The 23,358-nt window shown below is 39.0% G+C and overlaps 1 protein-coding gene across 1 annotated transcript in view; it reads left to right on the top strand.

Moving 5' to 3' along the window:
• The window catches only part of LOC149469230 (putative serine protease K12H4.7), a 93,215-nt gene extending 73,226 nt beyond the window's left edge, over nt 1-19,989 (top strand). The window contains exons 8-9 of the mRNA XM_089669504.1: nt 6,969-7,177; nt 19,450-19,989. Coding sequence (XP_089525630.1) covers nt 6,969-7,177; nt 19,450-19,559 — 319 coding nt within the window. The 3' untranslated portion in view covers nt 19,560-19,989. The remainder of the gene's footprint in view (nt 1-6,968; nt 7,178-19,449) is intronic.
• The last annotated feature ends 3,369 nt before the right edge of the window (nt 19,990-23,358 follow it).

The following is a 23,358-nucleotide window of genomic DNA, read 5'->3' as shown; positions in this document are numbered from 1 at the left end:
TCCCCCACAGTACTATTCCCCCCCCCCTTCTAGTAAGCCAAGTCCCCCGTGTCAATTCACTTACCTTTTGCGTTCCTCTCGCTGTCTTCCCGTGCCGTTCGGGTCTTCAGGGCGGACTGTGAGAGGAGCCTAGCTCCCCTCCCCTCACGTTCGGCACGCTGCCCCGCCTACACACATCCTGACAGCCACATCCGCGGGCCGGATTGAAAGGTCCGCGCGGACTTTTGGGGCGGCCAACCGAGAGGAAGCAGGGGAGCGGCCGACCGAGAGGAGGGAGGGGAGCAGGCGCCCGGCACACAGAAGAGCCGCATTAGAATGGGTAAAGAGCCGCATGTGGCTCGCGAGCCGCGGCTTGCCGACCACTGATCTAGACCATGGTTTTCTAAATCACTATCCAACAGTTTTACAACCCCCTCCATGACTGTCACCCCCAAGTCTATAGCTCTTTCTCTGTCTTATCTCAGGAACTTTGCTAGTTTAATTACCATTGCTGTGTACGTTTTGCTTGTATGTTTGTTTTTCCCTTGGAGATTGTCCTATTTTAACATTCTTCTTTAACTGTGTGCATTAGTACTGCTTGGACCTTGAAGAAGGGGTTACACCCTAAAAATGTGTCCTGAAAACTTTTACGTACAAATAAAAAAGTCACACTGACTGCACTCAATTTCTACAATCACCTCTTCACAAAGCAATTACCTTAACTTTTGGGAAGCTAAAAAACTTTTCAACATTGTATTATATGTATTCCTTTTTTGTTATTCGCAAATCCACAACAAAGCGAATAATAAATTTCCTGCAAATTATACCATTATCATTAGGGTAGAAGCCCTAATCCACAAAATACTACCCCAGCTATAATTACTTAGCTGCATGCTACTTATTTGTCTGTGTCTACTTGATAACTGAAGGATTGCAAAAACTGAGTAATAGTTGTCCCAAATGTCAAGCATTAATCTACATATGTTTTGGGACTATCCTAAAATATAGCCCTTTTTAAAGTGTAATATTAGACACATTTTAATAAATGATTGGAGAAACATTTTCTCTAACATTGGAGAATATGGAAATTATCCACCATAGGAAACTGCTGGGAAAATAGTTTATTGTTTTATGCAAGATGCAGAATGTTAATTCATTGGATTCAGTTTGATAGCTCAAGTGTCAGAAACAATTGAGTACTGTCCGTGATACTTTTTTTATTTGCACTAACATACAATTTTGAGGACAAGCTTTCAGGGAGTGTCCCCTTCTTCAAGGTCCAAGCAGTACTATTACAAATCACAAAGTTTTAGCAGAACTGCTTGGACCTTGAAGAAGGGGACACTCCCCAAAAGCTTGTCCTCAAAATTGTATGTTAGTGTAAATAAAAAATGTATCACGGACAGTACTCAATTGTTTCTGTCGCAAATGCACTAATACAGCTACAATCACCTCAAGCATAGCTCAAGTGTGAATGATTGGTTGACATCTATTAACCAGTTGTGTACTTTGGACATCCTACACATACCCAAAAACCTTCATTGAAATACACAGAACATGTGCAGTACACCCTTTCTTACTGCCCTGCTGCTGCCCCTCCCCCCCCCTTTCCCCATCAGCTCGAAATTCCCAGCTGTCAAAATGAGAACTATGAATTGTTTTTTTGAAAAACAGCAGCTGTGGTAGCTGCTGCTGTCAAAAAATGGAGGTCTCACACAGTGTTTATAAATAATGTTCAGACAGTAAGTAACATGGTTACTTTTGAATTCACTCTGCTTCATTCATCTGCAGATCAAAGGGTTGAGTTTCAATTTGTTTATAATATCAGGTAAAGCCAACTGACAAGTTAAAGTTTTTTTAAAATAAAAAATTGTTTCTAGTTTACTCCTTATTTTAGTTTACCCTAATAAGCTCCAATTAACTAATTTTCCTCCTTTGTTCACAATTTTCCCTGTAGATTTTGTATTTCTACTTTTTAACCACTTTCCAGCTGTCCTATAGCAGAAATACTGCTACAGGGCAGCAGGGGTGCACAAAATTGTGTGTGTGTGTGTATATGCATGTGTGTAATGTATGTGTGTGTGTATGTGTATATGTATACTTATATATGTGTATATTTATATGTATGTATATATATATATATATATATATATATATATATGTGTGTGTGTGTGTGATCTTGAATTTCTGGGTAGGGGGCGTGCACGAGCCACGCGTGCCAAACCCGCACCATCATTCATGGCCTCGGCTGTCAATCACCAGGTCCCATTCAGTGATAACTTGCTGGTACCCGGTGATCGCCGAGTATTACGGACGGGGGAGAGAAGTGTATGTAAACAATACAGTCCTCTCCCCTGTTAGCTCCAGCACACTGCTTTGTATGGCTCTGCATAGCAGAGCCACACAAAGTAGTGTGCTTACAGTGTAAAAGCACAGACACAGCCTCATAGTAAAACGCACACAGTTAACGCTTTGATCGCCCTTCCTGCCCAGTGCCATTAGTACAGTGTCAGTGCTTTTTGTTAGCACTGATCAATACATGTCAGTGACACTAAGTCAGTTCTCCTCAGTGTCAGAATGCCCGCCACAGTCCCGCAGTCTTGCTATAAGTCGCTGATCGCCGCCATTACTAGTAAAAAAAAAAAAAAGAAAGAAAAAAATTCCAGTATCTATGCCGTCATTTGTAAATGCTATAACTTTCACGTAAACCAATTAATTTACACATATTGGGATTTTTTTTAGCAAAGACATGTAGCAGAATACATTTTGGCCTAAATTTATGATGAAATTTTATTTTTTTAAACTTTTTATTGGACATGTTTAATAGCAAAAATTCAAAAATATATTTATTTTCTCAAAATTGTTGGTCTTTTTTTGTTCATAGCACAAAAAATAAAAAATGCACAGGTGATCACATGCCACCAAAAGCAAAATCTATTTATGGGGAAAAAGGATGTAAATTTATTTTGGGTGCAGGGTTGCATGACTGCGTAATTGTCAGTTAAAATAACGCAGCGTCGGAATGCAAAAAATGGCCTGGTCAGGAAGGGGTGGTAAATCCTCTGGAAGTGGTTAACTAATAATATTTAACTTTTTACATTTTATTTTCTTGGTGTTGCATTATAAAAAAAAAAAAAAAAATTTGGGGAAAGCCTTTATTTCATTGTAATTAATTTTACAGTACCAGAATCACATTAGAATGACATTAGTGTAATTTTAAACAGGACAAATTATAGAATAAAATGTATACTTTTTATCTATAGTAACAATATTTTTTAATAACAATGATCAGCAGTAAAAGTTGCCTTTTTTAGGTTTTGTCATATTCTTCCTGTGTCTATGCATTGCATAAAAGCCTTGTGTGTCCTAAGAATTGTATTACTTTATCTTAAATACAGGAAAAGTTATTGCTAAATAAACTGGCTCATTTGCAGAAAAGAAGAAAAATTGCTGTGGTCTGTACAGATTTGAGAACTGTAGTTGTAAATAAATGTGTTCTCTACAGTCTCCTATGCATTAGCTGAGACTGCCCCAAAAATGTAACCAGAATTGGACAACATGGTTGGGATTGGGTTGTGTGAATATTGTATTTTGTTTTTATTCCTTCCTATCTCTTTTTCATACAGTATATTATTGTTGTGCTGTTCATTGCGACCCTGCAATAAAACTAAATGATACATTTTACATATGAAAATAAACATTAAAATGTAGGTGTAGCCAAAAGGTTTTTTTTTTTCTTCCAGATTTTAGAGTGGGAAAGGGTTATCTATTATCCCGGGCCATTAAAAAGATTTTTGTCTCATTTTCTGTCCGGTGATAACAGTTTTAACGGACAGAAAAATTAGGTATTCTACAACAAGGCCATAGTATTAAAAAACTGAAAAGGGCTCTAGCCTTTCTCTAGTCTACTAAAAAAACACGTTTCCTTTTTTTTCTGTCTCTTTTCTGTTGCCATTAGCTGTTTGGTGAAATTGTTATCACCATGCAGAAAGTGAAGGAATGAAAATCCCTCTAAAGACCCCCCCCCCTTTTCTGATAGCAGTAAAAACCAAACAGGCATTCTTAACCTTCCACACTCTAACTAAAAATTTAAAAAAAATGGTGGGTCACTTTACAATGGAATCAACAGCACATGGTCATGGTGGGATTTTATAAGTTAAAGCTGAACTTTAGACAGATATGAAATACACATTTAATGCAGCTATGCATTCATGAATAAATCTTTAATTTTATCACATCTTCAATAATTTATCACATCTGCATTCAAATGTCATGATGACAAACAAGCTGACAGGAGTAGTGTTCTGTCCTTGTTACGTTTCCATGTGTAACTCAACATGCAGCTAAACCCTCCTATTCTGCAACAGGCCAGACTAAATGTAATCTTAAAGCATTTTTCTCAACAAAAACAGGGTGTATGTATTTCTTATCTTTTTACATAATAGTTTCACTTAATATATGAAATCTACAAACACAATGAAATTATTAGGCTGTAAATGGCAATAAGTCCATGCACGTCAGCAATGTTGCATTTAGGGGATGCACATTTTAGTCCACAACATGTGTTGCAGATGGTATTTTATTAGGCTAAACAGTCTCTAGTTTCTGTAAAACAGTACATCTATTTTGGGCTCCATCTAGTGGCCAAATGTAATACTGTAGGAAGGACAACACTGAATTTCCCAGCTAGAGGCAGAACTAGGAGTGGACAGGGAGATGATCTCATCAGTTTCTTGCTGTCTCTGTTTTGTTCAATCAACAGGCTTGAGACAGACAGTTGACACCACTGTATTCCTAACTGTAACCTAAAGAAAGATATTCACCTGGCTGTACTTTGTGAATGTAAATCAGAATCAACCTAGGAGAAGTAGTGAAACTTGTGGAAGTGATTTTGTTTATATAGGGTGACCTACTATTTGTGTGTGCAAAGAGCATATTAAAGGTTAATTGACTACTTTTTTTTTTTCTTCTGATCTTTGTATGGAATCAAAACACGAGTCTTATTGTTCATTGATGTCACCATATTCAGAACGATTAGAAAATCAGAAAGGATGGCATTTGCTGTTTTGTATGTGTGATTATCCAGGGATATTTGATAGTTTATCTTTGTTCGGTAGTGGCTATGTTATACTGACATAATTTGCAATCTCTTGTACAATAATTACTGTTACATCTATATACAATGCTATATGTTTAAGACCACTAGACTCTTAGGAACCATTGTGATTTATATTTCATAGTGCAAGAGTTTCTGATCAAGTCCTGCATGTAGAAAAAATTGAGAATGTGTATCGGATTGGAGTATATAGTACTGCAAAGTCTGAAAAAGTACAGATCACCTAAAATGATTATGCTACATTCACATACAGTGATTTAGGCCAGTGTGAATTGCAGCAGCAGGAACCTTCTGATTTCTGCTGCTGCTGTGAGCAGCTTGGTGCAGCCATCAGCCCTGTTCACCATAATGACAAGTCCCCATCAGCCGCAGCTATATGCAGATGTCCGCAGCTGTGAATGTAGCCTTACTTTTCAGAAGAGAACAAGGGTTAACCTGCTTTCTCTAAAGCACAAAATCCTACTGTCTAAGATATGGATCATACAGGGTGCATTTCTAAGCCTGAACTCTGGAAGCTGTGCTTAGTAAGGCAAGCATATGTTAAAGTACTAGTCACAAATAGGCCTCCTGCAGCTGAACGCTTTCCCATTACTGACTTACCATTCCTTGTTCTACAACATGTCTCTAAGTGGAGTACACCACCCTTTGTAAAGGAGCAGGGCTTTGCTTACTTATTTCAGAGCTGCCCACTAATGACTGATGATCTGATTAAAAAAATATACTTAAAGTGTTTCTATGGTCCAAATCACATTGAATTTCAGCTATTTCTAGCCCCTATTAATCTGAATGATCTTGCAAAGCGCACTTTCCCTTGCAGTCTTTAGTAAATGAACACTCAACTCAATCTCATCCACTACTAATTTATTTCTGAAAAAAAAACTTTGTATCTATATCTTCTTGTGTCATCTCTTCAGAAAAGGTAAAAGATGATGTTGGATTGGTTTTTGGATTCAAGACCATATTTAAAGTGTTACTAAACCCACAACAGTAAAATCAGTCTGTAAATGCAGTAAAGCATGCTTGTTATACTCACTGTGGAACCTAAGGGGGTAATCCTCCACACTGTGTAAAAAGGCTCTTTGATCCTGTCTTCTCTGATTCTCCCCTTCTTCTACTGTCCCCAATCCATCTGCTGACAGTACGAAGCTCTAGGAGTCGCTTTGCACATGCTTAGTTTAATGTGTACAGCTAGAGAGTTTTTATTAGTTTGGAAGAGTGCATGTGATCAGCACAGGGCCAATCAGCACTGTCCAAACAGAGGGTAAAGGGTTATGCAGCCTCATAGGACAGTCAGAGCAGAACGAAAACGCCTCCTTTATGCTTTAACCAGTGATCTGCTGGACACATCACCACAGAGAATCACGCTTTTGGTCTATAAATGCAGAGAATCCAGCATACTCCTTAATGCGGCTGACCATAAGAGGAGTGCTATGGTGACAAGACAAATGGTGCCATCATCATATGTGTCCAAAAGATTTAATAGCATCAGCACGCCATGTTCAAAATTGCAGTCAAGTTATTTATTCGTCACCCACAATAAGTGACTTTTGAAGCCACTAAGAGATTCTTACTCAGAACCTACTTATGGGTGATGAATAAATGTCTTTTCTACAGTATTGAACATGGTGTGCTGGTAATATCGAATCTTTGATCATGTTGCAGGAAGTCACTATGGCAACTGCCTATGGCTTTGGCAGTCTGCCCTTTTAAACAGATACTTGCTTGCAACCTTTTTATTTGGGACCTTGGCCATTTTGCGTCAGTCATTTTAAGATGACATACCCATGAAGAGTTTTTGTTTTTATTCTACAAAGCAAATGCACAAGTATTTGAATGTGTACATAAAATATGTTGTGTTCTTCTGTTTTTGCAGCTACCACATCCAGCAGTGTGCTGATATTTATGGCTCAGAATTCAATTTATCAATGATTAGTGCTGCCGTTCAGCAAACAAATGAAAATTATGGTGGCCTTAATATTCACAGCAGTAGAATAGTATTTCCAAATGGATTGATCGACCCTTGGCATGCGCTAGGAATTACCAGGAGCCCAAGCCCTGATGTTGTGGCTATCCCAATGCAAGGTAATTTTTATGAAGAACATTATAGAGATGTTGTAATAACTACCATTAATCATATAAATGTTTATAGTTTGTAAAATGTACAATATTTTTGTATGTATCCCTCCTGAATTGTCTGGGCCCGTGTGAGTAGACTAATCTTGTTGTAGCTAGCCTTGTCTGAAATTCTGACTTAACAGTATGTATTTTTCATCTATGACATTCAATCTCTAGCCATAGCTGGTCAGATTTATTACAATGGCACACATAAGGATCAACTTTTTGAAATCATAAGTCTTGTCCTGTCTACTAGTCACTGTTTCAAACGCAAAATATTCTTGCTTTGCTAGTAAAATAATGAAACCGTGCCCTGACACTTAGTGGAGATTTATTGATTTGATTTCAAAGTAAATTCCCAGTATATATCTTCTGTATCTATTTGTGCATTACTTACCTCCTTTTTGGCTAGAAAAAAATTTTCATTTTCAGATAGGAAAAGCAATAGCGGTTCATCTGTTTAAGCCATGTTGATTATACTTCTCTGCACCCTTTGTCTTCTGTAGTAGCTGTTGAACATGATATCAGATTTGAATATTTTTGGCAAGTCAGGAGCAGTATAGTCTGTGATAGGACTACACAGAAAGTTTGAAGGATCTTGACAAAAGGCAGTAGTTACATTTGAAAGTGTTAATAGGGAGTGTTAGGGCTCATGTACATGGGGCGTTTGGAAAACTCCTCTGAACAGTGGACACTAACTGCTAGAAAACGTAGGTCAAAAAACGTCAGTTTAGCCGCGTTTGCATACCGCATTTATGTACATTTGCGTTTAGAAGCGTTTTTAAAAGATAACCTCAGGAGAGCTTCCCAAATGCCCGGAATACACTGAAAAATAGTAAAAAATTAACTATTTCAGGCATTTTGAGAGGAAAAGAGAGCGCAAAAGCAGAGAGAGCAGTATGTGTTAAGATGACCTGTCTTTTCTAGTTGTATTCACTATGGATCCCATCACGAGCATAATGCAGCACGTTCTACCATTTTTTCCTTCACGTGAAACCTGGAACTGACTGCACTGGTGTACCGGGTCCATTTGAATACATGGAAAACACTATCCATGCATTTCTGATGATGAAAAAAGGCTCTGGACAGCATCTGGACATGGAGCAGTTAAAAAACACTTCTAAGCGCAAACGCTTTTAAACGCGGTTAACTGCGTTTACAAGCATTTACACATATTTACAAGCATTTGGCATTTGAATCACCAGTAAAATCTACTCCTGAATGCAAGTTTGGTGCATTCAAAAAAAGACTGTAAACTCAACTGCCTGTAAATGACTGTAAATGACTATGTGTACATGGACACATAGGAAAACATTAGGGAGAGTTCAGGGGCTGCTGAAAAAAACACTCAACAGCTCCTGAATGTCAGTTTAGGAGCTGCAGTGTACTGGAGCCCTAAATAGAAAAGCGGATGGAAAGCTGATCATTTTGGTAAGGAGCTGCTCCTAAATTACTAGGTACAGGCCAGCTGATATATTCAGCTATGCTCATGGTATACCTCATTTTTATGGACCAGGAAGCTAGTGGCAATCACTGAGTTGGGGATTGGGCAGGTATGTCACATACATACTTATATCAGTCCAAGCTGGACTAATGCTAACTATGGGGACAATGGAGTACTGTCCTTGATACTTTTTTTTTATTTGCACGAACATTCAATTTTTCAGGACAAGCTTTCAGGGTGTATCCCCTTCTTCAAAGTCCAAGCAGTACTAATGCACAAAGTTTTAGCAGAGTGTTACTAAGACAATCTTTGAGGAAAGAAAGGAAAAAAAACAAAAGTCTTATCTAAACTCCAGTTTTAATTATTATACTTGTGCATGCTTACTGATTATAGATTAAAGTGGTATTAAACCAAAAATGTAATATACTGCAGCTTACCGGTCATTAGATGTGGTGGCTGCATTAACCATTTCCCATCCTCCCATAGTCTATTATTGATGGACAGGAAGAAGTGCCAATGTGGGCTAACTACCTGTACATCAACCTGTCAGGCTGCTTGTACACTCACAGACCTTGCCCAGTGTCCCTGATCACTGCCCCTAGAAAAAAAAACAATAAAAAGTGCAGTTAGCCCCTGTAGCCTGTCCCCGTGTCACCAGTGCTCACAATGACTACACCATACCAATGTTCTGATCACCTCTATACCAGCATCCTGATCAGCACCATACCAACATACTGATCACTGCCATATGCTATACCAGCAGTGCCCTAATCACCACCATACACCATACCAGGATCCTAATCACTGCCATACCAACGTACTGATCACTGCCATATGCTATACCAGCAGTGCCCTGATCACCGCCATACACCATAACAGCATCCTGATCACCACCACGCCATACTAGCATCCTGTTCACCGCCATACCAGCATCCTGTTCACCGCTATACGCCATACCAGCGTCCTGTTCACCACCATATACCATACCAGCATCCTGATCACTGTCATACGCCATACTAGCATCCTGGTCACAGCCATACCCCATACCAGTGTCCTGATCACTGCCATATCCCATACCAGCATCTTGATCACTGCCATATCCCATACCAGCATTCTGATCACCACCATATCCCATGCCATTGTACTGATCACCAACATACACCATACCAGCATCCTGATCACCAGTGGAAGGACCCCCTCCCTTTCTGCCGCTGCCTTTACTGGGCTCTTCTGAGCAAGTGTCATGATCACTGCCATATTCCATACCAGCATCCTGATCACTGCCATATCCCATACCAGCATTCTGATCACCACCATATCCCATGCCATTGTCCTGATCACCAACATACACCATACCAGCATCCTGATCACCAGCGGAAGGACCCCCTCCCCTTCTGCCGCTGCCTTTACTGGGCTCTTCTGAGCGATAAGGGAGCTCTGATGTTGTTCTTCCCACCATGTGATATCAGAAAACTTGTTGCTTCCAGTTTTGGTTCTTTGTTTATCTGGCTGTTACTAACTTGTGTTTGATTGGCTGCATTGGAGGCCAGAGGTGAGGTCTTGGGTCGAAGAGAACCTATCATGGCCCACGCTGTCGTAAGGGATGTTTTTCATAATTTGTGATGGCAATTAGGTTGATACAAAAATTAGAGACAGTGTACAAATTGTTTTTTAAAAAAAATAAATAAATACAATAAAAAAAAAAAAAAAATTAAAACGCCCCATCCGCCTGTGCACAAATGCGAAAACGTGTGCCGGTTTCATACATATATGTAAATGGTGATCGCACCACATATGCGATGCATCACCGTGAACGTCAGAGTGAGAGCAATAATTCTAACTCCAGTCCTCCTGTGTAACCCTAAACTGGTAACCTGTAAAGGCAATTAAAGTATTGCCTATGGGGATTTTTAGGTACCTTAGTTTGGCACCATTCCATGGGCTGATGCTATTTTAAGGTATGCCATGTTTTGCATCTTTTTTACTTGGCATAACATCATCTTTTATAGTTCACAAGACATTGGGTATTACATTGTGTTTTTGTGCATTAAAATTCATTAAAGTGTATTTTTTCAAAACAATTTGCCTTTGGAGAAATAAGGCAACACCCATTTTATTCTCTAGGGCCTCTACTTAAAAAATATTTAATGTCTGGAGGTTCTAAGTAGTTTTCTAGCAAAAAATTGTTTTTTCATGTAGGAGAGGAATGTAAGAATTAGCCCGAACTGGAAATGGTTAAGGTGCTGCTTGGATGTCGATCCCCTCTGTGTGGCTAAGCTTTGAAAATGTCTTGCATATGTGATATTCCCTTACTCATGAGGAGTAGTAGAATGTATTTTAGGGTGTAATTTTAAGTATGTCCATGCTATGCGTGATAAATGTCTTATTAAATTGACAACTTTATGTAAAAAAATATGTATATATATTTAAATTTTTTTCCAACATTTTCGAAAATCGTGGAGAAAAAAATGAAGTCTTTGAAAGACTTCCCGTGCCTCTTAAAAATACCTTAGGGTATTTAATCTCAAAATGGGGTCATTTTGTTGGTGTTTCTTCTGTCCATGTGCTCCAGGGGCTCCAAAAATGTGATAGTTAGGAAATAAGATGTGTAATTTTATGCCCCTATAAAGCCTGAAGGTGCTCTTTGGATTTTGGGCCTCTCTGTGTGCGTAACCTGTGAAAACATCTCACACATGGTATTGCCACACAGGAGAAATAGAAGAATGTATTGTGTGATGTATTTCCAAGTACAGAGACTTAAATAAGTATTCATACCCCTTTACAATTAAAAACATAAATGTATTTTATCTGGATTTTATGTCATAGACCAACACAAAGTGGCACATAATTGTAAAGTGGAAGGAAAATGATAAATGGTTTTCAACATTTTTACAAATACATATCTGAAAAGTGTGGCATGCATTTGTATGCAGGGGAAGTTTTAAAGTAGGGTTAGGTTATAAAAACAAATATCCCAAGCTTTGAACATCTCATGGAGCACTTTTAAATCCATCATCTGAAAAATGGAAAGAGTATGTCACAACTGCAAACCTACCAAGACAAGGCTGTCCAACTAAACTGACAGGCTGGGCAAGGAGCGCATTAATCAGAGAAGCAGCTAAGAGGCCCATGGTGACTCTGGAGGAGCTGCAGAAATCCACAGCTCAGGTGGGAGAATCTGTCTAGAGGACAACTTTTAGTCGTGCACTCCACAAATCTGGCCTTTGTGGAAGAGTGGCAAGAAGAAAGCCATTGTTGAAAGAAAGCCAGAAGAAGTCCCGTTTGCAGTTTGCGAGAAGCCATGTGGGGGACACAGCAAACGTGGAAAAAGGTGCTCTGGTCAGATGAGATCAAAATTGAACTTTTTTGGCCTAAAAGCAAATTGCTTTGTGTGGCGGGAAACAGACACTGCACATCACCCTAAACACACCGTCCCCACCGTGAAACATGGTGGTGGCAGCATCATGTTGTGGGGATAATTTTCTTCAGCAAAGACAATCTTAGATAAAAATCTTGTTAGTCTGCAAAAGACTTGAGACTGGGGCAGAGGTTCACCTTCCAGCAGGACAATGACTCTAAACATACAGCTAGAGCTACAATGGAATGGTTTAGATCAAAGCATATTCATGTGTTAGAATGGCCCAGTCAAAGTCCAGATCTGAATTCAATTGAGAATCTGTGGCAAGACTTGAAAATTGCTGTTCACAGACTCTCTCCATCCAATCTGACAGCTTGAGCTATTTTGCAAAGAAGAATGGGCAAACATTTCACTCTCTAGATGTGCAAATTTGGTAGAGACATACTCAAAAGGACTTGCAGCTGTAATTGCTGCGAACGGTGGTTCTACAAAGCATTGACTCAAGGGGGCTGAATAAAAATGCACAAAATACTATTCGGATATTTATTTGTAACACATTTTGAAAACCATTTATAATTTTCCTTCCACTTCACAATTATATGCCACTTTGTTTTGATCTATCACATAAAATCCCAATAAAGTACATTTATGTTTTTGGTTGTAACATGACAAAATGCGGAACATTTCAAGGGGTAGGAATACTTTTTCAAGGCACTGTATGTCCATGCTGTTTGTTATTCTTCAATAATATTAATTTTATTAATTGACAACTTTGGGTAAAAAATAAATAAAAAAATAAAAATGTAATTTTCTTTCCTACATCCAAAAACCTGTGGCAAAAAATACATTTAAAATGGGATCACTTTGTGGGTGCCTCCACTGTCCTGGTGCTCCAGGACCTCCAAAATGTGATAGGTAGTCAGAAAATTAGATGAGTAATTTATGTCCCTGGAACACCTGAAGGTGCTCCTTGTATTTTGGACCCTTCTGTGCATCTAGGCTGTGAACAACTCTCACACATGTAGTATTCCCATACTCAGGAGGCATAGCAGAATGTATTTAGGCTGTAACTACAAGTATGCCTATGCTGTGGGTGAGAAATAGCTTGTTAAAATGACAACTTTGTGAAAAAAAAACCACAATTTATTTAATTTCTACATTTTCCAGAAAACTGTAACAAAAACTACAACTTCAAAAAACTCAACATGCCTCTTACTAAATACCTTGGACTGTCTACTTTCTAAAAATGGGTAATTTGGGGGATATTTGTACTGTCCTGGCATTTTAGGGTCTCAAGAAATGATGAGCAGTTAGTACTGATCAATTTTAAAATATACTGTATGTATCATCATTTGTAGACTCTATAACCTTCGCAAAGACTAAATAATGTACACTGTTTTAGGTTATTTTTACTAAAAGTAGCAGAATACATTTTGCTCTAATTTTTTGCTGAGATTATTTATTTACAAAATTGAATAACAAAAACTAAAAAAAAAGAAACAACTGGTGTTGTGTTTTTTTTTTTTTTTGTCAAAAGTTTTAATATTTTCTCAATTATATGGCAAAAAACAAAATATCAAGTGGTGATTAAACACCACCAAAAGAAAGCTCTGTCTCAAAAAATTATAAAAATTTCATTTGGGTGCAGTGTTTCATGCCTGAGTAATTGTCGGTCAAAATGCGAGAGTGCTAAAGCTGAAAATCGACCTGGACTGCAAGGGCGTGAAAGTGACTGGACTTGAAGTTGTTAATTTTCTTTTTTTTTTTTTTTTATTTAAACTTTTTCCCCTCTGTTTTCACCTGGTGATTTGGCCAGTACCACCCCTCCTATATTAGATCACCCCCACTCTGGATGATGGAGCACAGGGGGTAGATTTGGACAACAGCATTGCCAGTCTAGGGGGAGGGGAGTATTAGATGTACTTTCAGATTTAGGTACACTAGCAAATTTGAAGCCAAACACCAGCTAACACTTTATAAGCAGTTACAGCAAACATTTTTTTTCCTTTTGGGATAAAGGTTTTACATAAATAAAAGCTGATCATTGTAGCCAGCCCTGCCAGTGCTAAAAATGATTTGTCTCATCCCTGTAACTGCAAAAGAGCTTGTTCTTTTGAAAAACAACAGACTTATTGGCCAGATCTCAGATGAAAATAGAAGAAAGAAAGCCGAAAAAAGAAAATTAATGCAGCCATCACATCTAAGAATTGGTAGTCTGAAATATAATAAATATTTGCTTTTGGGTTTAAAGTGATACTAAAGTCTTGTTTTTGTTTTTTTTAACCGCTTCCCATCCGTCCTGTAGCAGAAATACTGCTACAGAGCGGCACGGATGCACAAAATCACGTGTGTGTATATATACGTGATTTTGCATTTCCGGGTAGGGCGCGCGCTGTCAATCACCGGTTCTCGGTCAGTGATTACTTGCCAGCGCCCGGTGATTACCGAGGATCTCCAACGGGGAGGAGAACTGTTTGTAAACAAAACAGTTCTCCCAGTCAGCTTGTGCACACTGCTTTGCATGGCACTGATCACTGTACTGGTGTCACAGGGGTTGTCAGTGACAACAATTTAGTTCCCCCCAGTGTCAGAATGTCTGCCGCAGTCCCGCTGTAAGTCGCTGATCACCGCCATTACTAGTAAAAATAAAAAAATTATTCCAGTATATATACCACCATTTGTAAAACCTATAACTTTCATGTAAATCAATTAATTTACTTGAATTGGGATTTTTTTTTATAGCAAAGACATGTAGCAGAATACATTTTGGCCTAAATTTATGACGATTTTTTAAATTTTTTTACTGGACCTGTTTAATAGCAAAAAGTCAAAAATATTGTTTTTTTTTTTCTCAAAATTGTCAGTAATTTTTTTTTATAACGCAGAAAGGTAAAAAACCTTGAGCCTTTAGAACCACTTTAATGTAGTTGTAAACCCTTACATATACCCAGTGAAGTGGCTGTCCTCAGGTGATACACAGAGATGAAACTATTCCTCCTACATAAGTTGTACCTGTCTCTCTACAGCAGTTTGTCACCTACATCCATTCAAAGTGCAGAACTTACACAGGATCTCTCAGCACTGATAAGGGAGCAGGGAGCTGAAGTTAAGCCTGGTACACACCATCAGTTTTTTTTTTTGCTCCGCCCCCTGGGTAAAAGACTGAAGAGCTCTGGAGGAGCTTGCTGTACGAACTATCCAATGTAGCACAGCAATCTTCCCGCTGAGCTATTGTGTTTTGACAGGGGGACTGTCCTCCAACCAGAACACACCGGTCAGCACTCACAGCCATTTTCTGCTAGCATTAATCATATGACATTTGGATGCCAGTTTGATAGAAGCTAGTTTCTGTCGGACAGGCATGTGTAACCACGGGCTGAATGTCGGCAGGTTTCTATTGAACCCACTGATATTCGGCCTGTGGGTGTGGGGCTTAACACTTAGTGAGAAGAGCTCTGAGAACTGATTGGAGCCTATTCACTCAGCACACAGGGACAGAGCTGAGGCTGTCAATCAAAAGCTGTGCCCTCCCTTCACACTTCTCTTGGTATCGGGAAAACGTATCAGGAGTGACTTGTGCTGATAGCAGAGGAACGAGCCAGTGGACAGAAATGACACTTAGTGCTCTAGATTGAGACAAGCACACACTTTAAAGGCATATGTTTTTTTCATCTTTCTGAGGTTTTCGACCACTTTAATACTGTTTTGCCAACTGCCTGACCTCACAGTCTGATTATATAAGGCTGATGAGGCAACAACTGTCAGAACTCTATCCTCAAGACTCAAGCTGAAGAGTAAGCTTCAGACAAGGAAAGTAAAGCTAAATAAAAAGGCAAATATAAAGCTATTGCTAGAATACTTTTAAGACTGCATATTATTATTTCATTCAATTTTTTTGCCTTACTCTGGATCAACTGTGGGTGTAGGATTAACTTTTTTTTTTTTTTTTTTAATGGTTGAACTGGATGGACTTTTGTCTTTTTTTTCAGCCAGACTAACTATGTAACTAGTTATAAGCTCTAAGAACACTGATATATAGTTAAAATGAAATGCCAGACAAACCTTTTTTTTTTTTTCACTTGGGGTGGTAAAGATTCAGAACACCTATCTGGTGTTTTTGCGGTCTCTGCTCCCGATGGTGATATTTAATTGTACTTTTGTCCCAGTTAACCCTCTGAAAGTGATTCTTCTCAACCTGAACATAGGAAAAATAAAATATTTGGAATGAGTTTGTTTATTTATGGTAAACCGTGTAAATACCAGGCACTTTCACCCCCTTCCTACCCAGGCCAATTTTCAGCTTTTAGCGCTGTCACACTTTGAATGACAATTGCCGTTATGCAACACTGTACCCATATTACATTTTTGTCAGTTTTTTTTCACACAGATAGAGCTTTCTTCTGGTGGTATTTAATCACCACTGGGTTTTTTATTCTTTGCTAAAGAAAAAACACTGAATATTGTGGGAGAAAAAAAACACATTTTTGTTTGTTTCTGTTATAAAATTTTGCAAATAAATAGCCTTTCTTAATAAATTTAGGCCAAGATGTATTCTGCTACATTTCTATGATGAAATTAACCCAAATCAGTGTTTATTATTTAGTCTGTAGGAAAGTTATAGAGTCCACAAACTATGGGGTATAGATCTGAAAATGTATCAATCCTGATGTACTGATGGCCTATCTCATTTCTCATTGGCTCAAAAATGCCAGGATAGTACAAATATCCCCCAAATGAGCCCATTTTGGAAAGTAGACAGTTCAAAATATTTAGTAAGAGGCTATGAAGTTGTAACTCTTTTGCAACAATTTTTTAGAAAATGAAGAAATTTTAAAAAATAGTTTGCAACCCAAAAAAATTTGTAATACTGTATTTACATTTTTTCATTTTTTCATTTTTTTGTAAGATTTTCTTTTTTTTAATGGACTGTAATTAGAGTAATAGACTAGTGTTACCATAGTAACACTGTGCTACTTCGGGAAAGTGATCAAGATCTTTTTTTTGTACACACTGATTGCTTATACCAGTGAATTTCGCTGTTGTCAGCAACCATTTTTACTGAATTAAATTGATTTTTTCAGTATTTACTATTGTTGTTAACTGAAATTGGCCACAGGTACAGATGGGCTGTGATTGACCTGTCTATACCATGTGATCACTGTGACCAATCAGAGATCAACACAGTACACAATAGATGGCATGAATGAACACCATCCATTGTGTACAATTGTCATGTGATCTGCTGTGATTGGTCACATATGGTGTCACCAGCAGGCAGTACACTGATCGGTCATCGGTCCACTGGACACAGCAAGTGACAGATTGCACTGCAGTGCGACTTGTGGGGTGTTCCAGGGAGGAAGTCATATGATGTCCACCTGAAACAACAAGTGTTTAGCCCAGCCACCATTTGACAATAGACTGGGCGGGAACTGGTTAAACATGTCCTTTACGGTGAAAGGAAAAACATATTGTCCTCTATAAATCTCCTTTAGCCAAATCAACTTAACTTGATAGGCAGTCTGAAAAGTCACATGTGTAAGGCCTCATTCACACTGGGACTACTGCATTTAGCTTTCTTAAACACAGGGGAGGTCATCTGGGAAGTATAAACCGCTTTATATCTCCCAGATCACTTTTTTCCTGCGTTTTATATGTTCTGCTTTGAAGCATGTTTAGCCATGTTCGAGCATGTTTACATGGCTTTAGCTGCATTTAGAGTGGCTGATTGGGTCCTGGATGCATAAAATTATATTTTCTCCAAATAAGGCAGAACTGACCACACCTAAATGTAGATAAACAGATGGGACCATTGAAAAAGCATTACATGCATTCATTGGATTTAGAAATGTCCTCTAAATGCATATAAATGCAGTCGACCGTGCCAATGTGAATAAGACCATAAAGTAGACCTGTCATCAATCCACAAGGTGAATGTTGGCCATTCGCTCCTCCTGCTGTCAGTAAAATCCAGTGAGGAGGGAGTGGAGCTGAGTCACACTGTGTGTCTATGGATGCACACATCCCAGCTTGTGAGTGCATCTGCACAAGTGTCCCCACAGCAGCCGGCTTGCTATGGAGATCACTCGGAGAAGAAGAAGAGCATAGCGTGTCAACAGGAGACCCCAGAAGAGGAGGTAAGTGACCACTTTGTATAATGTCATTGCACAGTGCAGGTAAGTATAAAATGTATGTTATTTTAAGAAAAAAAAACTGCCTTTACAGTCACTTTAAGGCCTCATTCACACATTATTGTTATTATTATACAGTATTTATATAGCGCCATATATAGGTATAGGTTTGCTCAGCTCATTATATGTACATGTTTTTTGTGCATTTTTTGTGAACAGCCTAGGGCAGCCCAGTCCCTTGAATGGGCTACCCGACGTTTGACAGATGTGCAAAAGTAGCTCCTGCACTTATTTTTTTGCAGTGAGCCACGCATGTTTTAGAAACATGCATTTTGGCTCCAGACAAAATGTTGTGCATCTTTGATAAAGAATTAATGGCACCATAAGTTCAATGCCCATTTTTTGCGCATTCCAAGAATGCCAAGGTGTGAACGGGGGCCTAAGGTTGGAGGTGTGCACATCATGGTTGAAGAGGAAACAATTCTGCTATGACCAGACTGTACTTTGAATCATGGAACTGTTTATAAACATTTCATATAGAAAGTTTATGTAGGAGGTAGTTTTTTTTTATTAGAGTGTTAGTTTTTTTAATGACTTTTGCTTGTATATAGAGTGTTGCTAGCTTTATTTCATACCTTGCATGCCAGCAAAAACTGGGAGGTCACTGAAGTTATATTTACAATTGATATCTCAGACTGGTAACATTTTATAGAAAAACTTCATCCACTTCCCTACCAGGGAAGTCTGGTGAATTTTAGACAGCCAAATTACATGCATCTTTGGATACTATGTGAGGAATGTTAAAACATCTGAATTATAAGCACATTTTTTATCACCCAGCAGCCATGTTGAATCAACAGGATGATCAAGTCATTGTTATGATTCTATCATGCATTAGAATAATAGGCACCTTTGTTCAGACATGAGTGTTTTATTACTCAATTTGTACTGGACTTTTGTACTATAAATGCATGAAAGAAGTCCTTTTAAATGTTCAAACAAAATGTTCCCCTTTTCATGTGATGGACAACTGTTCTGTTGAGGTCACATAACAAAAGAAAGCCTCATAGTATTTGTCAATTATATCAGTATTTTTCTTTTATGTATTCAGATTTGAATTAACAAAATGTTGACTTAATCTATGAATAATTTGCTGTGATTGGTGCCTCAAAAATCAGAATACATAGTAGATCTTGTTTCCAGGTCTTGGACTGATAAGTAAATGGTTCTAATCATGGTTTTGGACCATAAATAGCTGATAATAGAAGTAGGGTCACTTATTATTGTCTGGCTTTTATTGCTTTAGATGCTGCTCACTGTGCAGATATGTATCCTGCCCGGACTGAAGAGCCTGCCGTGTTACCAGCTGCAAGAAAACAGATATATGAGCTGCTTACAAAATGGCTACAATTATAAACACTGTATACAATCTAGCAACTTATGGATGCTGCTTTTGTTTCCTACCCACACAGTATTCAAAATAAGGTTTATTAACCTATAAAGATTTTGTAAATTATGTGATTGTTTTCCAGTTGTTGCTAAACTACAACTTCCATCATGGCCTTGAATGCATCAGCATACTGCAAATTGTAATTAAAAAACAGCTGCAGAGCACGAATTATTCTCCATAATAAAATGGGTTGTATCACATAAATGTAATTCTATGAAGGTTACATGTACCCTGCAGATGGCTTTCAACATATTTGGATGATTTTAGTGTCAACATGACCACACAGCATGTGACAATACTTGGCTTTTTATAAAAATCTTTTTGTTCTTGGTCCTGGCTTTGATTTTTTCTTTTTTTTGGTTAGGCTGGTAATAAACTGTATTTATTTTTTCTAAATGTCTTGTGTATTTTTACATACTCTCTGCTTGTATGTTTCAGTAATCTGTGTTGTTTTTATCCCTTTTTCCTATTTAGACAGAGACATACAGGTGAATCTCGAAAAATTTGAATATTGTGCAAAAGTTAATTTATTTCAGTAATGCAACTTAAAAGGTGAAACTAATATATGAGATAGACTCATTACATGCAAAGCAAGATAGTTCAAGCCGTGATTTGTCATAATTGTGATGACTCTGGCTTACAGCTCATGAAAACCCCAAATCCACAAGCTCAGAAAATTAGAATATTACATGCAATCAATAAAACAAGGATTGTACTTAGAACAATATCGGACTTCTGAAAAGTAGAAGCATGCATATGTACTCAGTACTTGGTTTGGGCCCCTTTTACAGCAATTAATGCCTCAATGCGGCGTGGCATGGAAGCCATCAGCCTGTGGCACTGCTGAAGTGTTATGGAAGACCAGGATGCTTCAATAGCGGCCTTCAGCTCTTCTGCATTGTTCAGTCTCATGTCTCTCATCTTTCTCTTGGCAATGCCACATAGATTCTCTATGGGGTTAAGGTCAGGTGAGTTTGCTGGCCAATCAAGCACAGTAATCCCACGGTCATTGAACCAGGTTTTGGTGCTTTTGGCAGTGTGGGCAGGTGCCAAGTCCTACTGGAAAATGAAGTCAGCATCCCCATAAAGCTCGTCTGCGGAAGGAAGCATGAAGTATTCCAAAATCTCCTGGTAGACGGCTGCGTTGACCCTGGACTTAATGAAGCACAGTGGACCAACACCAGCAGATCACATGGCTCCCCAAATCAACACAGACTGTGGAAACTTCACACTGGACTTCAAGCATCTTGCAGTGTGTGCCTCTCCATTCTTCCTCCATACTCTGGGTCCTTGGTTTCCAAATGAGATGCAAAAGTTGCTGTCATCAGAACAGAGGACTTTGGACCATTGAGCAACAGACCAGGTCTGTTTTTCTTTAGCCCAGGTAAGATGCTTCTGACGTTGTTTGTTGTTCAGGAGCGGCTTGACAAGAGGTATACAACATATGAAGCCCATGTCCAGGATCCATCTGTGTGTGGTGGCTCTTGATGCACTGACTCCAGCCTCAGTCCACTCCTTGTGAAAGTCCCCAACACTTTTGAATGTCCTTTTCCTGACAATCCTCTCCAGGCTGCAGTCATCCCTGCTGCTTGTGCATCTTATTCTTCCACACTTTTCCCTTCCACATAACTTTCTATTAATGTGCTTTGATACAGCACTTTGGGAACATCCAACTTCTTTTGCAATTACCTTTTGAGGCTTTCCCTCCTTATGGAGGGTGTCAATGATGGTTTTCTGCACAACTGTCAGGTCAGCAGTCTTTCCCATGATTGTGATTCCTACTGAACTGGACTGAGAGACCATTTAAGGGCTCAGGAACCCTTTGCAGGTGTTATGGCTTAATTAGCTGATTAGAGTGGGACATTTTGAGCCGAGAATATTGCACCTTTTCACAATATTCTAATTTTCTGAGATTGTGGATCTGGGGTTTTCATGAGCTGTAAGCCATAATCATCACAATTATGACAAATCACGGCTTGAACTATCTTGCTTTGCATGTAATGAATCTATCTCATATATTAGTTTCACCTTTTAAGTTGCATTACTGAAATAAATTAACTTTTGCACGATATTCAAATTTTTTGAGTTTCACCTGTATATGTAAAACTCTGCAATGACAAAATGTGAACTACAAACTTTAGTGCTGCAAGTACAATATACCTATTTATTTATTTCAGTTACTTATATAGCGCCATCAATTTATGCAATGCTTTACATATATATTGTACATTCACATCAGTCCCTAACCCTCAAGGGGTGTACAATCTAAGGTCCCTAACTCCCATTAATACATACACATACTAGGGCCAATTTAGACAGGAGCCAATTAACCTACCAGCTTGTCTTTGGAGTGTGGGAGAATCCCACGCAGACACATACTAGATATGTGCAATTCATTTCATTTTGATTCGACTGTCGAATCCAACATCCAAATCTCCAAATGGACACAAAAACAATAGGCAAAGAAATGCATTAATTAATTTCCTTCTAATTTTTTTTTGGATTCTTTCATTCAGATGACTATCACGGAAAATGATTTTTGTCACGGACAGGTTTTATTTTGTCATGGACCACCAGCAGCGGCAGTTGGCGTATCTAGTACTGCAGTTTGTTAATTATATTCTGCCCCCTCGCTCCCTTCGATCCTCTACCCATCCTCCCTCTCCCTGGAACTGCCAATCGGTGAGAGACAGGAAGTCATGTGGCTGTTTCTCCCATGCTGATTGGTTGTTACTGTGAGGGGTAGTGGCCAGCCCAGGGGTGATAGCGCTAGCCCGCCTTAGCCTCCTCCTCCTCGCGTGCAAGGCAGAGGAAGCTGCTGCAGAGCAGACTCAGGACGCACACCTGGACCACCAATGATGGACACACTGTCAGAGCGGCTGCAGATTGGCCAGATGCCGCTCAATAGTGTAGCAGAGGTGAGTTGTGTGAGAAATAGGTGTGTGTGCGTGTGTGTGGGGGGGGGGGGCAGAGTTTGTGTGTATGGGGGTGTGTATACAGAGTTTGTGTGGGGGGGTGGGGGTGGGGGCAGTATAATAGAGCATACTGTGATATTTATGGTGGAGCATGCTGTGATATTTATGGTGGAGCATACTGTACTCTGACCATCCCTTGTCCCATGTCTGCAGTCTCTGACCAACTCCTGTACTACTCCTGCAGGCTCTGACCCTCCCCTGTACTAACAGCAGTAACCTCTAGCAACCAATCAATGAGAGGTCATGTGCTGTAACCTCTAGCAACCAGTCACTGTGGACCAATTCTTTATGTTTATACAGTTGTGTCCAAAATTATTCAACCCCCAATGCTGTAAAGGGGTTTAGGGACTATAGTGTACATTTGGAATTGTATTCAGAATCAAATCCTACAAGGACGTTGTAACTACCCAAATGCAACTAAAATGACATCAATTGTTTATGTAATACAGTAGTAAATGGTTCTTATGTGGTTTCTTCATTGCCACAATTATTCAACCCCTTAAAGACTACCACTCTGAAGAACAGAGGTTCATACAGGTGCTTTCCATCAGGTATTGAAAACACCTGTGGATGTCACCGAGCAGCAATCAAGCATAATAAGCACCAATTAGGCAGCTTTAAAATGACTGTGATACTCAGCTCCTTCTAGACATTTACTGGTGTGGTTACAAACATGGTGAAGGCAAGAGAATGGTCCAGGAAGACAAGAGAAGAGGTGATTTCTCTTCACAGGAAGGGCAATGGCTATAAGAAGATTGCAAAGATGTTAAACATACCAAGAGACACCTTA

Source organism: Staurois parvus, unplaced genomic scaffold, assembly GCF_062004578.1.
Source record: "Staurois parvus isolate SC_StPar_1 unplaced genomic scaffold, SC_StPar_1.0 ptg000078l, whole genome shotgun sequence".
NCBI classification, from domain to species: Eukaryota; Metazoa; Chordata; class Amphibia; order Anura; family Ranidae; genus Staurois; species Staurois parvus.
The sequence above is the reverse complement of the archived record's forward strand: the minus strand, read 5'-3'. Positions and strand labels throughout refer to the sequence as shown.